Source organism: Budorcas taxicolor, chromosome 12 (assembly GCF_023091745.1).
Source record: "Budorcas taxicolor isolate Tak-1 chromosome 12, Takin1.1, whole genome shotgun sequence".
Taxonomy (NCBI): domain Eukaryota; kingdom Metazoa; phylum Chordata; class Mammalia; order Artiodactyla; family Bovidae; genus Budorcas; species Budorcas taxicolor.
In genome coordinates this window covers 31013422-31030068 of record NC_068921.1, presented here as the reverse complement: position 1 = coordinate 31030068, position 16647 = coordinate 31013422, and the positions used below count along the sequence as shown (strand labels likewise).

General features: G+C 54.9%; 1 protein-coding gene across 3 annotated transcripts in view; it reads right to left on the bottom strand.

Annotated features, from left to right (window-relative positions):
• Window positions 1-560: 560 nt before the first annotated feature.
• Window positions 561-16647, bottom strand: part of SLC7A1 (solute carrier family 7 member 1) — a 60316-nt gene continuing 44229 nt past the window's right edge. For all 3 annotated transcript variants that reach the window (XM_052650053.1, XM_052650052.1, XM_052650051.1), the window contains 10 exons: window positions 15407-15565; window positions 13460-13634; window positions 11209-11330; window positions 10481-10703; window positions 9642-9781; window positions 7108-7210; window positions 5053-5270; window positions 4695-4861; window positions 3994-4102; window positions 561-2757 (listed from right to left, as the gene is read on the bottom strand). In XM_052650053.1, the coding sequence (XP_052506013.1) occupies window positions 2654-2757; window positions 3994-4102; window positions 4695-4861; window positions 5053-5270; window positions 7108-7210; window positions 9642-9781; window positions 10481-10703; window positions 11209-11330; window positions 13460-13634; window positions 15407-15565 (1520 nt within the window). In that variant the 3' untranslated portion in view covers window positions 561-2653. The remainder of the gene's footprint in view (window positions 2758-3993; window positions 4103-4694; window positions 4862-5052; window positions 5271-7107; window positions 7211-9641; window positions 9782-10480; window positions 10704-11208; window positions 11331-13459; window positions 13635-15406; window positions 15566-16647) is intronic.

Genomic DNA, 16647 nt, shown 5'->3' with positions numbered 1-16647 from the left:
CGTGCAGGCAGGGGCCCACAAGTGGTGGGAAGGGGCACTTCCTCCCCACAAGCGGGTCTTTCCAATGCAAGTGTTGGGGGCTGGTGCCCAGGGACCCGAGGACACATCCCCCCATGGGGTGTCTCTGGAAAATAACAGCCAAGCCATGAAACCGAGTCTGGGCGGGGCTGAGATGTGAGACTGTTGGGCACTTCCAGTGGTTATTTTCTGCCTGTGTGTGTTTATTTATGTGTGTATGTTATGTCTCTGTGTGTAATGTCTGTATGTGTGTGTGTTGTCTCTGTGTGTGTGTGTGACATTTCTGTGTGTATATATGTATGTTATATCTGTGTGTATGTGTATATACATATATGTGTTGTCTCTGTGTATACGTGTGTGTCTGTGTGTACGTATGTTGTCTGTGTATCTCGTCTCTGTGTGTATGTGTGTGTGTCCATCTCAGGCACAGGAAGGCAGGCTGTGGTAACAACATCTCCCATGGATGGGGATGGGACCTTTCGGGGGCAATCAGGCCCCTGCACGCCCCACCACACCCCCCCCCCGCCCCCGGCCTACACCTCCTCTGGATTTTGGGCCAGGTGAGTTTTTACAAACCCAGAGTGGGTGTGATAGAGCCAGGGTCTGCAGACGCCGCTCAGTCTCCTGGCAGCACGGCCCCCGCACAGAAGGGGAAACCCCTGGCAACAGTATGAAAGCCTCTCTTCACAAAAGCACGGGTCACTGAACCCCGTCCAACGACCCAGGGATCCTTTCCTCGGACGGGGCTCTGGCTCAGCGTGGAGGGTGGGGGCTTCTGATACCAATGGGGGGCATTTCGGCATGGCCCCTTGGCTCCAGGAGAGGAGGGGGGCATCCGCCCGTGAGACGCTGAGACACACCTTCCCAGCCAGAGGACGAGGCATGTAGCTGGCTCAAGTGTCAGCTGTGCAGAGTCTGCTGCGGGCGGTCAGGCTCAGAAATTTCAGCCGGAAATAAAGAAGTGAGAGAAACTCTACCCGCCACCTTTCCTGCACACCCTTGTTCCCTCACACTCTCCACCTCGGTGGAGAAATAGCAGACAATTCGAGCAGACAGGTGGCCAGCAGGCCCCAGGAAGAGAGCAGACAACCAAAACACCTCAACGAAATAAGTTAAGACTCATCAAAATATGGTACAGCACCAGCTACATAAACCTAAATACTTTTCTTTGGAAACCCGAGCTTCGGGCTCTCGCCCCCACTTTAGAAGATTCGCAAGTGAGATCGTGAATAAAGCTCCCACGAGTGACCAGAGGGGACGATGGAGCCTGCAAGCGGGGCTGGGCCCTCACCCACCTGGGCTGACCCTGCTTCACTCATTCTTGCATTTTTTTTTTTTTCCTCCAAGAACTTTCTGGGGCAGAGGGAGAAAAGCCAAGAGCCATCAGTTTATCAGGCTTCTTTCTACCAGATTTGTGTAAAAGGGCAGAGGGGGAAGATAATGGGAGCTAAGCTTCACAAGCAGCATTTACATTTTGTGTGGAGTCAGACATGCCAGCCCCCTCACCTCCCGCCAACACAGGCCCTTCCGTCCCGACTCCACTCTTGGGAAGGAAGGCACGGCCCACCTCCAAGGAGTGTCCCTGGGGCCTTGGCAGGGAGCGCCATGTACATAGGTACATGCAGTCATCACGGAGGCAGGGGTCCGGGCCCAGGGTCACCAACCTGCGGCATCCAATAACACACACAGAGCACATGAGAGGGACGGCAGAGGACCCCACACCGTCCCCTGTGGGCAGACCCCCACACCCTGAACAATTCAGGGAACGACTCGGCCGCTTTCCACATCACCATTACGCGCCGGCTGGATTGCGTGGCGACTCACAGCCAAGGGACAGGAGGACTCCACATGACGATGAGACACGTGAGGGGCCGGAGGCAGCTGGGGGGTAAGGGGGGGGCATGCATCACTCAGGACGAGAGGACACTGGCCTGGGGAACCTTGAGACCCACGAGCAGCAGAGGGGGCAGGACCCCATGAGGAGCCGGGACCATGGGGAGCACTCAGCTAAGCTCCGCTCTTTTGAGGCAGGTCCTGCAGAAATAGTGTCACGTTCCAGTTACTCAGGACTCGGCCGAAGCAGCAGCAGGGACCTGCTGGAGGGCTGGCGGTGGGGAGCCTGGTCTCCTGGCAGGAGTGTGCAGAGTGCGGGCCAAGTCCCCCGCCTGGAGGGAGGGGGAGGTCACAGTCCAGCGACCCTCCGGAGGCAGCTCAGACAGCTGAGCAGGAGGAGATGGTCTCAGTAAACTAAACCGCTGGGGTGGGGCATGGGCACAGCCAGAGGACAGACACCTGGCACCGGGACGGCTGTCTGGGGCTGGGCCAAGGCAAGGACAGGACCCAGCACAGCACCCCCGGGATGGAGGCCTGGGCTCCTGAGGTGACCACCGTTCTGCCCGAGGCCGCAGCAGCTGGGGTGCCGGACGGGTGAGGAGAAGGGCTGCCGTTCTTGTCCCGGAGGAGGCTCGGAGGCAGGTGGCGGCCAGTCCCAGCCCCGGTCACGTGGCCTTGCCGAGAGCTGCCGGGGGGTCGGGGACACGGGCCACACGTGGGCTGCTCTGGGCTCTGGGCGCACTGGCTGGGTGGGGTGGTGGTGCGAGGTGCTGCGGGGGTCTCTCGGGGGCAGGACCATGTGTCACTTGCAATGATCCAAGTGACCGTCAGGAGTCCTTGTGGGGTCGGCGGCCAGGGTCGCCTCCTCACTGTGCCGGAGACCGTAGCCGAAGTAAATCAAGAAGCCTGCGGGCCAAGGGCAGAGACGGGGTGTGACTCCGGGAGGCGGCCCTGGGGTCAAGGCCTCATGAGAGGCCTCTGCAGGAGGCCTGCCCCCCAAGGAAGCCCACATGACTTCCGGCAGGGTCACCTCTACACCTGGCAAAGGCAGGCGCGTCTTTCTGGGCAGCCTCGCACCTGGCAAGCCACTGGGTGGGGACCCCTGGAGGGGCGCTGGTGCCTCTGCCTCATCCACTGCCCACCTGGCAGGGCGGCTGCCCTGCGGCCGCTGGAGGGGCCAGGACAGACCCCCCAGAAGTTGCGCTGGGTTTCCAAGGGCACTAAGGCTCCCTGCGTTCCTCATGCTGTCTGTTATAGCTTCTGTTTTTCCCACGAGTGGCTTAGACACTCAGGTCACGTGGGAATTCATGCACCCCACCAATTCAGTCATTCCGGTGAGTTTCAGGGGCCATAGGGGTCTGTGGTGGGACCCGGAGATCTGTGCCCCTAACTACCGCCCCCAACCCTGGCGGGGGGCCACCTGTGTGCCAGTGACAAGGGAGAGCAGTCCTGGAGCCCAGGAGCTTGTGGAGGGCGCTCAAAAGCAGGCGTCCCCCACCTCTGCAGGGAAGCAGGGAGCTACCCTCCCTACCCCTCAGTCACTGGGGCAGGGGGGTTTGGCCATAACTCAGCCTGAAGGCCACTGCTCTCATCAGGGGTATGGCCCGGTCAGGCCAGTCTCCCAGCGCTACTGGGTTCATTTCTGCTGCTTCGGCTGCTGGAGGCCCACAGAGGGGCCATGGTTGGTACAAAGTGGGGCCAGGCCCCAAGGGGGACCTCTAGTTCTCCCACGGGCCCAGCCAGCCCCTGCAGCCCAGGGGGCCAAGGGTGGGGCTGTCTAGACGGTGCTGTCTGGGGTGAAGAAGGTGGTGCTCTGTCAACAGCACACTCACAGGCTGGTTCTTTGAACGTTGAGCTCTTTCCCAAACAGATAGCTGGTTCAGGCAAAGGCTTTACAATTATCTACGAGGGAGGGAGGACCCAAACCTACCGGGTGTTCCTCACTGTCAGAGCGAAAACACTGACTACATGTGTTTTCACTGTGTTTTGAAATCGGAAACGGGGGTGCAGCTGGAGAATGCAAGCCAGCCAGCCGGTAGCAGAGAGGACAACGAGCTGCCGGGCACAGGTGGGGAGGGGGCAAGTGGGTGGGTGGGGGGCCTGAGACATGCTGGGTCACCTCGAAACCCACGCCTCACGTACCCATCAGCATCCACACGGCAAACCGGACCCACGTGCCCTGGTCCAGCTGCATCATGAGATAGACGTTCACGAAGATGCTCAGGACGGGAAGGACCGGCAAGAAGGGCACCTGCGGGGACAGACGGCGCAGCGTCAGGTGTGACAGGCGGACAGCGTGAGACGGCAGAACCACCTGAGGGGCGCGCCCTCCCAGGCCTGATCTGGACGGGCGGGGCTGAGTGGGGAGGGGCTGAGTGCCAGGCCCCACTCCGGCACCCCCCATCCCCTCAGCACCCCCAACACACCCCACAGGCGAACCCTCGCAGGTGGGAGTTTGTTCTGAGCAACACTAATTGCCACAGTGAACTTGCGCCTCACTTCTGAGCTTGCTGAATGATCTTATTATCTGTAGACTCTACGCCTGAAGAGGCCCTGGTCATCTCTGAGGCCTGGTAATGACACACAATCGACCAGGGCAGACGCTTACTTATGAAAAGCTTACAGGATGCGGGGCACTGCCCCACCCAAGGGCCAGGGGCCAGCCTTTCTCAGCAGCGCTGTCTGTGCCCAGCTCACATGCCCCTGAGTCTGGCCAGCAAGCACCTCACTCTGCACACCCAGGCCTGCCGGAGCCCTGCAGAGCAGGGTGGCCTCCTGCAGGAGAGTCAAGATCATGGCCTCCCAGGGGTGGATCCCTCCAGCTGTCAGGCTGAGCTGTTTACCTTGAATGAGAGCTTGGTCTTGCTCTCGGGCTGCCGCCAAATGATGGCCGTGACCACGGAGCAGAGGAAGGCAGAGCCCATGAGTAGAAAGACTGCCCACAACTCCCCCTTCACCAGGGCGTCCTTGCCAAGCACAGCTGCCATGCAGAAGGTGATGACCAGGAGCGCTAAGAGGGACAGACAGAGAAAACCGCACTTCAGTCATTCCCCAGGTTCCCACAGGCAGATCAGTTCTTCCCAAAACCCCAGGAGGGTTGGGCTCCATCTCTGCAAGCACCAATCCCAATTAGGGCAGAATAACTGACATCGTGGTTCCCCTGGGACCCCAAACACCACATAGGGAAGGGCAGGCTCTTACCTAGGAGGCTGGTTGAGATGTTCACGATCAGCCCAGAGAATTTGGAAGGCTCCGTATTTTTGGGTGAGAGTACGGTTTTCAAAGAAAGCCTCTCTGCTTCCGGTAAAAAGCCCGTCTGAGAATCGCTGCTGCTCACCAACTCATTCTGGTCGACTGGATCGAGCTCATCGCTAGTCCTGGCCATCTGGTATACCATGTTGGGCTGCTCGGGCTGATACCTGTGAGGCAGCATATTGTTTAGCCATCAGATTAGGCTTTAACTCAGCACAAGTACACACACTCTAACTCATGTTCTTAGTAAGGCTTCAAAGGGAAGCTGCCTAGGACACAAGGCATAAAATGGGAAGAAAATGGTCAGAATGATACATGCGTGTGTCCTCAGACGCTTCAGTTGCGTCCGACTCTTTGCAACTCTGTGGACTGCAGCCCACCAGGCTCCTCTGTCCATGGGATTCTCTAGGCAAGAATACTGGAGTGGGTTGCCATGCCCTCCTCCAGGGGAATCTTCCTGACTCAGGGATCGAACCCACGTCTCTTATGTCTCCTGCATTGGCAGGCAGGTTCTTTACCACTAACTCTCCGCAAATAGAAACAGAAGAGCCCTGGGCCTCACTCCTGCCTCAGGGCAACATCCTCTTCTTTTTATGTCTCCTTTTTGAGGCAACTTGACCTCCACCATGAAACAGCCCAGAGGAAGGTGCTGAGATTGTTTCTCTCACTCTGAAAAGTGTGAGATATGAGGCCACTCACAACAAAACTATAGTTGTAGGAAGCTAAAATACAGACAGAAACAGAAAGCAATCATATTAGGATCCTAATCAATGCAGAGAGCCAGAGAAACGTGTCTGCAGGCTGATGGATTTGAGAAATTCTATTTGCGTGATTTAATTGGATCAATTTATTTAAAAACTCTAAGTGCCTTGGGATAAATAACTCTCTAAAGCTGGGTGAAGGACCAAGCCTATGGAGTGATTTCCAAGACACAAGCCACCTGCAAGTGAAGCATTCATTCTAAACGAGGCTACTTATCTTCCCAGCCAAAAGGAACAGCGCTCCAATCTCCTCCACCAGCTTTGAAACATGCAGTGCTTTACGCATTCTTCTGCACAGAATCTAAGAGCAAGTATGAAGATACTTCACCGTTTTTTTTTTCACTGATTCATTTAATAAGAAGGCTGGGGGAGACTCGGAGAAGACTGTAGCACTGAGCTCTTGGGAAGAAATATGTGGTCGGAAACACTAGCTCTAGCTGATTCTCCAGAGCCACTACTGAGGCTCAGCCCAGGGACAGTAGCTGGAGAGCACGTTAGGGATGGAATCCATGGCTTGGCAAGATTAAAGCCCTGCAAAGTAGGGGGTGCCTCTCGCCAGGAGACCACACTGGATGTCTATGCTACCTGGGGTCACCCCTGGGAGCAAGGAAGCAGAGCCCTGTCTCCCAGAGCAAAGGAAAATTGGAGCAGGGTGAGCGTGGAGAGAGGGGCGCTGTGGCGGCCAGGAACCCCAGGACACTGAGCCCCGGCCCGGATCTGCTGTGTCATGGCCCTCCATGGGGCTGGCCCTGTCCGGACGAGACTCAAAGCAGAACCTGGAGAGTCTTCCTGCACATCACCCCCAGCCCTCCAGGCCCTGTAACGGCCCTCTCACCTCCATGGAAGCATCAGTGTCCCCAGTTCTCCCAGTGCCCACCAGGGCCAGGCCCTAGTCTCCGGTCCAAACTGAGATCGTTACCCTCAGCCTTCAAAAATTCCGATCCAAAGATGCAGCCCCCAGCCATCAAGTGGATAACCTGTCTCTGTCTTCCAGACATCCAGCCAGAAAAATCAGAGCATGTGAGAGAGAGAGAGAGCGGTCGAGCCACCCCGGACTCCTTTCAAGGCTATTCTCTGTAACTAGACTTTCAAGCACCAGGTCCCACCCTCTCCCAAGCAGTTCCCAAAGGAATGATCCACAGCCTCAAGTTTACAGCGTATAAACCGTTAACACGAACTGGTAGCAGGAAGCTGGCAAAGGGCGTCTGTTCTTCTGTCCTGGAACCCAGAAAGCCACACCTACCGTAAGACCAACACGCAGGCAGCCACCAGAGAGTAAGCCAGGAGAGTGCCGATGGACATGAGGTCCACCAGGTCCTTCAGGTCGAAGAGGAAGGCCATCACCGCTGGGGAGGAGGAGACGAACATCAGAATGGGTGTGGGCCCGAACACCGTGGCAGCCAGAGCCACCACCCGCCCGCGACCCAGGGCACCTGGGAGGGCCTCCCCTTCCCCCTGCCAGCCCTTTCCATGAGGAAACATGGCAGCACTGCTTAAAAGGAAGGAAAGCTCTGGATTAAACCACATACACAGCTCCCAACAGACAGTAACAATAAACAACATTTATACAGAGAGAGCACTTTTATCAACATGACCCTGGTGACCCCCATGGCAACTCTGCCAGCCATCCCTGCACTACAGATGGAGAAAGCCAAGTCCAGACATGTTGAGAGACTTACCTAAGTAAGGGCACACAGCTAGTAAGTGGAAAAGCCAGGCACTGAGCTAGGTTCTTACGGCTCTGGGGCAGTCTGTCTTCCTCTACACCATGCAGACTCACAGAGAGACACGCACATCCACCCATCCACCACCCACCCACCACCTACCCATCATCCACCCATCCACCATTCAATGGCACTCATGAGCACACCAGTCACTGGGTGCAAGGTGTATGCCACTGAACTTTGGTCTTCCCAAGAATACCACCTGAGGCCTGCATCAGGAGGTAACAATGATGAGGAGCTGCGTGAGGGCAAGTCCGGGAGGGCTGACAGGGGCTCCTAACCCAGAATATGGGCGTGGAAAGCGATGTTATTCCCAAACAATACCAGTCCCTTCACCACAACCCCACTTAACGCAAAGCAAAACATGCAATCTTTTTTGAAAATCGTTCCTAGATTTTTATAAGTGTATGCACGTCTGTTTATGGGGATATATGTGTCAAGTTTCCCACTTAAAAAATAACTTGGCTGGATCTACTTTGGGATACTTTCAAATCACATGCAATCAACACAAGTTGAAATATAAACACAAAGCCATTACTTTTCCACAAATACTTCTCAAACCCACACAAACCATGGCAACTAAAACAAATTCAAATTGAGGTTAACTAACAGAATTAAAGAGCAGCGAGGGCCTACTGGATAATTAGAAAACCCACTGTGTGTGTATCAAATGCTTACGTCCTCACTCAGAGAAACCTGAGCCAAATTTCGTCCATGGGAGGTGATTCTTAGAAAACTAAAGACTTGTATATCACTCTGACCAAATAAAGAAAAAGAGCAAACCCTTGGTCTGGTGATACAAGAACTTTACAGTGGCTTTAAAGATTGTAGTTTCATCTCCCTTAATCAGCACAGGAAGGAAATTAAGGCCAGTCTTCAGCACGATCACATTACATGTAAATATTGGAGGAAAAAAAGAAAAAACACTCACTATTTCCAGTTCCTTAATCCCTTAAACACATGGGTCACAAACTGACACATGGTGTCACTTAACCTGCCCACAGTGATCATGCTCGAGAATGCAGACTCATACAGCACACGTGTGAAATAAGAAAAACTGGCTTCCTTTCGTTAAACAACATTGACCCATAAAACTAAGCACATTTTGCTAAGGGTGTGAATGCTGTTAACAATTCACTCATTAAGAGGGTCAAACGCCTCCCCTGTGGCTATCTGACAAGTCCCTGTGATCCAGCTGTGGCTGGCACGTGTCCTCATTCACCACGGAGACCTCCTGCTCCACACATGGGCTGGGAGGGCCCAGCCAGCCTGGCCCCAAAACAAACCAGGAACCGAGAACCACTGCTGTCCTCCCTGGGCGTGCATCCTCACTTCCCCCTTCTGAGCCTCCGCCTCTCCTCTGTGCACCTGCCTCTGGGCTGTGAAATGCGACTCAAAGAGGAAACAGAAAACCAAGGGTCTCTTTCAAGGCGCACACAGAGGCCCAAGGGTTCCCCAGCCCGCTGCTCCCTTCTGTCCTCTTGGTGAGGGACCTGATAGCAATCCGTCAGCTCCACCTCCTCTCTCCTGCCATTTGTTGTTCATAGGCTCAGGGCGGAGGGCTACCCCAGACACACCCTTAGTGTCCCCTGGGGAAGAGGTGGCATGTTTTATAAAACGCTGATCGTAAGGGATTCTCGCTTCCTAGAGAACTCACGAGCTAAGACACACGGATGGTGAATTTCCAGCACCGACAAGACAGGGGATATACCGTGAAGGACTTTATCCTACCAAGGTCTACTCAGGGACACCTGGGGAAGGGGCAAGACACAGCTCTGAAGGGACAGTGTGCATGCCGAGCTCAGGCCAGTGAGACGGTAATCACTGGAAAATGCAACCTGTTTGAGAATTCCATTACATCCTCTGTGAAACTAGCATCTGCCTTTTGTCAAAAGGCACTCAGTTACCTAGCGACAAACCAGACTCCAAGGGTAAAAACCAAACGTTAAAAAGACCAGTCGCAACTTCTCTCAGACGGGCACAGGTCAAGACATTTCCTTAGGGAGTAATAACTCAACCGTTAAAATGCTGGATAGGAGATTCCAGTTCTTACCGGCAATGGCACCCGAGGTTAAGGTGGCGATTATCGGTGTTTTGGTCCTGTCATTGATTTTGGCCAAAAATTTAAACAGCAGCCCGTCTTCAGCCATGGCATAGATAACTCGAGGCATGGGAAACATGGAACCTAAAAGACTAGATGGGAGGAAAAGCGAACTGCATACGTAAGAGAGCTTGGGAGAATAAAGGCATCGCAACAGGTGTTCACACCCAGGAGAGGGAGCCGGCTCCAACCTGGGAGGCCCGTGGCTCAACACACCGAGCCTGGAGGAGCGCTTGCAGCAAGTCTGCACATGTGTGTGAGTGGGAAACGCCTAACGTAAACCAGCGTGGCATCTAGACACAGTTCTATGGAAGAGACATTCTGCGTTTATTCCTGCGATTATCTCCAGCTGAATCAAAAAGAAAAACGTCACTGCCTTCATGAAGATCTCCCGGAAGTCCACAAAGGTTTCCTGTGTGTACAGGCTAGCAGGCAGCATGAGAGCAAAATGATTCTCATTAAAAGGCATTTGCGGCACTTGCTCCTTTTTAATGGTAGCCTCTGCTTTATGGCCAAAATAAGGGCCAGAGGCAGTGCTCACAGAGGTGGCCTGGTCTGGCCAGTGGCCACAGTCAGGGACAAGAGACGCAGCCCTTGCTGAGCCAACAATGATGAAATGTGGGCCTCAGGCTATTGAGATGAACGTCCATAACGCAAAGACAGCCCCAGGGATTGATGGAGAGCAGCCCAAGGGGAGAAGTCCCACGATCGGGGCTGGGTTGGGCTCTACTTCAAGGGGAGAGAGGAGTGGTCACGGCATACCCGCCTTCCCGAGTGTCTCTGCCCCTCACCTGGTAGACAGGGCGCAGAGGGAGCCAACGGCCACCGCATACTTGGCTCCCTCCCAGCCCACGTGCTTGAAGGCGTCTGGCAGGGGGCTGTCCTTGTCCAGGCAGAAGTAAGGCATCATGAGGGTGAGGGCGGCTGACACCCCGAAATAGGCAATGAAGCAGATGAGCAGGGATGCGACGATGCCCACGGGGATGGCCTTCTGTGGGTTCTTCACCTCCTCCCCTGAAAGCCGCGAGGAGTTCAGCCAGAGGGCTTGAGACCACCCTGCAGCTCATGGCCCTGCAGGGCCAGGGCCCTTCCAGGCTCCGGGGAACCCAGGGGAGAGGCCCTCAGACCAGACACAACACCCAAGGGCCCAGGGAAGGTGCTCTCAGCCTTTGCGCTGAGAGTCAGCGAGGAAAAGAGAACACACTGGAGGCTGGAGCCCAGCCCCCTCGAGCGCCTGGATGACGTCGGACTAGGTAGCCACACTCCCCCGGAGCGCGCGTGGGGTCTGCCGCCAGCTGCAGCCACGGTGCCATCACCCTGGGCCCACAGGGGACAGGCAGGCAAGTTCCTGTTGGGCAGGCCACTTGGGGAGCAATGAAAGGGGGATTGGCAGGAAGGTGCAAACCCACCCTCGGGCACTCAGGAGCAAATGGGCAGCGGCGGGCATGCACACACCCGGGGGAGGGGAATCAGACGCCTGGCCAGGCGAGCCCAGGTGTCCCGAGGGCAGTGGACCTACCTGTGGTGGCGATGCAGTCAAAGCCCACAAAGGCGTAGAAGCAGGTGGCTGCCCCCGACAGGACACCGGAGAACCCGAAGGGCATGAACCCACCGACACCGGGTTTCCCTTCCTCTGTGTCACTGAAAGAGAGAGCCTCCGTCAGGGTCACAGGCCCCTGCTTCGTGGGCCTGAAGAGGAGCCACCCTGACGGCCACCCCGAGCAGCTAGGCCCAGTCCTGCGGCGTCCCCCGTCCGGCAGGACAGCAGCCCCGGGGCTGTAGGCAGACGTAACTCCAGGACCCCACTGGTGGCCAAGGGGCCAGGAAACAAACGCCTCTCTGGCCAGAGGCCAGCACGGGTCATCACCGCAGAGACACAGAGCACGAGGATGGCCAGTGACAGGAAATCCCACCAGCTGGCAGAAACAGTCTCTTCAAAACAGCATGAATGCCCTGTGTCATGCATCAAACTGGGACAACCCTGAGGGGTGGGATGGGGAGAGAGGTGGGTCCAGGATGGATGGGAGACACATGTACACCCGTGGCTGATTCATGTCAATGTATGGCAAAAAAGACTACAGTATTGTAGAGTAATTAGCCTCCAAATAAAATAAATAAATAAATTTAAAAAATAAATAAAACAGTAAGAAGGCTAAATCTAGACAGACAAGCAGGAGACAGGAGGCGCCCTCTCCGCTCAATTCTTCACCGGCTCACAGTGACTGGTGAGGGGGCCCGTGAAGCTTCCTGAGTCGACTGGGTTACTCTAAAACATATTTCAAATTGGCCCTACTACGCCCTGAATTAACGGGCACTGATAAATTTGGCACGAACAAGACCCAGGAATGCTGGGGAGTGACTTATTAAAAGCTCTCAATTCTCTGTAGTCACGTTTTGTCCCCAAAAGGCAGGCTCTTTTTGTTTGAACTGTTGACCATAGGGTGTTACAGCTAGTTTCACGGGTTCGTTTCCTGCCTGCGCTCCAGTTAGTGAACCAGCTGCTGATAAGTGCCTGCCCACAGAGCAGGCCATTGGAGGACACGCCAGGCACCCGGGCCTTAATCAGAGGTCAACCCAACATGTGACCACTCGGCTTTCCGGCCTCTCTTGCAGCTGAACGTGGCCCCCTACTGGATTCTGGCCAGGGGGATGTGGGCAGGAGGAACACGTCTTCCGGATCTGAGCGCACGGGCCTCGGACTCTGGCCCCTGGTGGGAGAGCTGGGTCATGCCTGTGCCCACCCACAGCCCAGCTCTGACCACACTGTGTCCTTGGGGATAATGGGTCAGCGAGGCGGGCAATCGGGCCCCTGAAAGCCTGCACGTGTCCATGCTGGCCAGCCACCCCCAACTGATCATTCCTGGAGCTGAGATATCCTTGTAAAGCCACTGCATTTTAGGATGATCTCTTCAAAGCATCAGTTTAACCTTTAGCCACAATTAAAACAGAATTGTAAACAAAATTAGAACTCCCCGTTCTCCATCCTGAGACCCTAACGTGTATCAAAAAATCTGACAACAAAAAAAAGGTCAGAAAGATCCACTCCAATGCTTCGCTTTTGTTTCCCGAAACAAGGTGAGCTTGTTGGTGAGGGCGTGCCCAGAGGCCTGCAAAGGCACAGGGTGGAGAGCCGGCCGGTCACCTGCTTCCAGCCCTGGGCGTCCTGAGCCCAATACGGAGGGACACTGAGGCCACGGCATCTCAGGGCTGACGCGGCCCACGTGGAGCAAGAGTGAAAGGGGTCGTCATCATCACGCTCTGATAACTTCAGTTGTTCTGAGAAACTACTCTGAAGAACGCCTGAGATAAAAAGTTCCACCGACTTGTTTGTTCAAGGTGATCAGATAGGAAGGCATTTCAAAAGAAAGCAGCATCCGTGTGGAACCGCAGAGGAAAATCTTCCTTTCCGAAAAGGAAATTCAGAGTTCCATCATCAAAAAGGATACGGGGAAACAGGGACAACTGAGGGAGCCTGACCTCGGTCCTCACCGAGGCAGGGTTGGAATCAGCATCCAGAGATGCCGCTATTCCCCCAGGATCTTCCTGTGTCGTACACCGACAGTCAAATACAAGGCAAGAAAACACAAATTTCAGACAAAGGAGACACCCTCAGCTATCTGACTGCAAAAAAAAACCCAACAATTCAGTAGTGACAAAATATCCTAGCTCAAATTACATTTTTTAACAGAGACTGTTCTGGACTGTGTTGTGGTAGCCAAGGTCCGCCCCAGCTGCACCACGCCCAGGCGCCAAGTCAGAGGGACACCCACTTGTTCAGGCAGAGGTGACCCGACGTGTTCTGGAAGTCCTCCTCCGTGAGCTGCCAGTTTTTAATTGATCCTTTCACAAACCCCGACACCATGATGAAGCCCAGCACCAGAACGTTGACACACGTGAATATTTTGTTGACCATGGCTGACTCTTTCACACCCAGAGTTAAAAGTCCTGCAAAAGGGCATAGACAGAAATGGCCTCAGTGCTGACCTCGGGCCAGCAAGTCCCTCTGGGACGGGGGGTGGGGACGAGAAGGTGACGTTAGAAGAATCTGAGCAGCGTTAAACCTCCGAAGAGGAACGAGGCTGCAGTGACTCTCATCCTAGAGGCAGGGATCAAAACAACCCAAGTCTACAGGGTGTTGAACAAAGCCATCAGGGCTGGATTTCCAGCCACCTTGTGGAATTGAGACAACAACCAGGAGCACCCCAGGGACAGCAGGGCTGGGGAAGTCTGAGCCAATGGCTCCCCTCAATAGCAAAGCCCTCCCTGGGATGAAGGGAGGCTCTCCCTGACTCTCCATCACTGAGAACCACCCAGTGGGTAGGAGTTCATTTCCTCCAAGGAGACACTCTGTTCAGTGTCTTGAGAGAAAAACAGTTCTCCAGACATGGAATCATTCAGATGCTCTGTGGGGTGTTAGCAGTGTCCGCAGCGACGACCACCTGGGGGCCCTGCCACAGAGTCCCCTTCTTGGGACTCAGTGCACGTAGAACGTCTGAGCCAGACCAGCTCTACCTCGAAAACTCGAGATAAAAAAAATACTGGGTGAAAAAGCACACGTGACGCTCCGCAAGCTGCACGTCCGCCTTGGGGGACACAGGACACACTCCAGTGGTGCACCCTCGGCCAGGGAAGCAACGAGCCAGGGGAGGTGCCCAGTGGTGCACCCTCGGCCAGGGGAGCAAAGAGCCCGGGGAGGCGCCCAGTGGTGCACCCCCGGCCAGGGGAGCAAAGAGTCAGGGGAGGCGCCCAGTGGCACGGGGCCACTGATCTGACTGCGTGTCTCTTGCGCATTCTAACGTAAAAGATGCTCTACGTCATAGACTGATTTCTGAAATACAGGCATTAGAAGGGCGTGGAGCAATTCAGGGAACACTTCACACTCCGCGGTGTTTGTTCTTCAGCCTCCCTCCCTCCTGTCCTTATGAAAATCTCACTCGTGAATACTTAATTTCTGATCCATGTTCCTGCTAGCTGGACCAGACATACCGCTGAGACTGGCCCTGTGCAGAACGATCTCAATTACGTGTGTAATTAGGTGTGTAAAACAAGGCACAGATGTTTTTAAAACCCATCCAAAATCTTCTAACCTCAAAAGAGAATTTATCTTCGTTTAAGCTTAATGTGTACATTAACAAAACTCCCAACTGGGTGGCGGAGACTCAGGTCAACGTCACTAAGAAGAAGATACCATCAGCTGTGTTCAAACCCTGTCTGCAATTTTAAAATTCTGTACCAGCAACTTTGTGGGGAAACTTCATTATATAAGGGGGTGTTTTGCCGGCTGGTTGGGTGCAAACCACCTGAGCTGTCTCCAACCCCAAGGTGCAGCGAGCATCGGGCCTGGTTCCTCCATGTCGTCCTGGCTGACGAAGGCCAACTCTCCTTTCTAAATGGTCATCCGCTGAGTCAGAAGAACTTGTATTCCTGGGTCACCTGTACACAAAGCCCGCAGCCCTAACAAAATCCTACTTCACAAACACTTAAAGCAAACACCTGAGAGTCTCTTTTAATTAAACAGCACATAACTCGACCTATTCAATAGGCCAACCCTATGTGAATCTCTGAGAAGCCATTTTGACAAAAAAAAAAAAAACAGATGTCTGCATCAATTAAAGAAGACAAGAAAACGGGGGGATGGGAGGAAGAGAAAAGGAGGGAGCCTGAGCCTCACTCCAGACTCCCAGCCCCCTCCCGATGCACCCGACGTGTGACCGTACCTGTGAGGATGAGAATGATGATCACGGCAAATATGTCCGGGTTCTCGGCCAGCACCCCGGGTGCGTGGAGGGCCATGTGCTTCCGCGAGAACTCCCCAATGGGCTTCCCAATCAGCTCATCAAATGTCGCGCTCCAGGCCCGAGCTACGCTCGAGGTACCTGCCGAGAAACACACGATCAGATGGAAGAGAAGGCAACAGTCAACACAGCGCCTGTTGTCGACACCTGCAGGACCCACAGGGGCTCACAGCCTGCGGGTGCTGGGGAACAGGGGACCCCGCGGCAGCCACTGTACCCCAGGACGTGCTGACTCAGAAGGGAGGGCCGGTCGGAGTCTGCAGAGAAGCCAGACGTAGGGCCTGGGAAGAGATGCATTCTCCATCACAACCAACAGAAATGTGTGTGAGGGTGAGAGAGAGAGAGAGAGACAGTGTGTGTGTGTGTGTGTGTGTGTGTGTGGGGTGTGTGTGTGTGTGTGTGTACTATGTGTTTTGAACCTACATGTAGCTGAATCATAGTAAAATTTAACAAATTAACACCATTCTGACCGCCAAGAGGCGCTCTGACAGTACTGAACTCTATTTTATTTCACTGTAACATGAAATCCTGGGGACAGACAATTCAGGGGACCTCACGACCCGCCCCTGCAGGTCTTGGCTGCAGCAGGCAGTGGGGGCCACGTTCCTCCCTGAAGACCCTCAACAGTGGAGCTGACAGGGCCTGCATCCCAGAGGGGGCCGGGGGACCAAGGACAGCGGCTCAGGGCTGGCCCCCTCCCCTAGCAGGCGAGTGGCTGGCTCACCAACCCCCGCCCCCGCCCCTGCCAGAGTCAGCCACCTCTGCCGCTCTGTGCCAGGCCTGGGGGGCCCATGGGCCCCGAGGCTCTGATCGCACGGAACACCCACAGGTGTGGAGTACAGCACCCCCCACCACCACCCAAACAGCCAAGAGCACCCGACTGTTCTCTCAATCCAAGTAACACGCGTCACTGCTTTTCCAGCAATGCTTCCCAGGAAATGCCGCTAAAGTTCCAGTCACCACAAAAGGCGTCTTGCTTTATTTGTAAAGGATGCCATGCTGGTGACCGTCACCTGCTGGTTTAGCAACGGCAGGAGCTTCATGCTCACTGTTCTGTTTCACTTGCACGCAAGCTCTCTGGAAACGTAAAGGGCCTTTTAAAGTAGCCACATTCCCACCAAGAGGCTGGGCTGTCAGATCGGGTAATTTCTGATTTCTTCTTT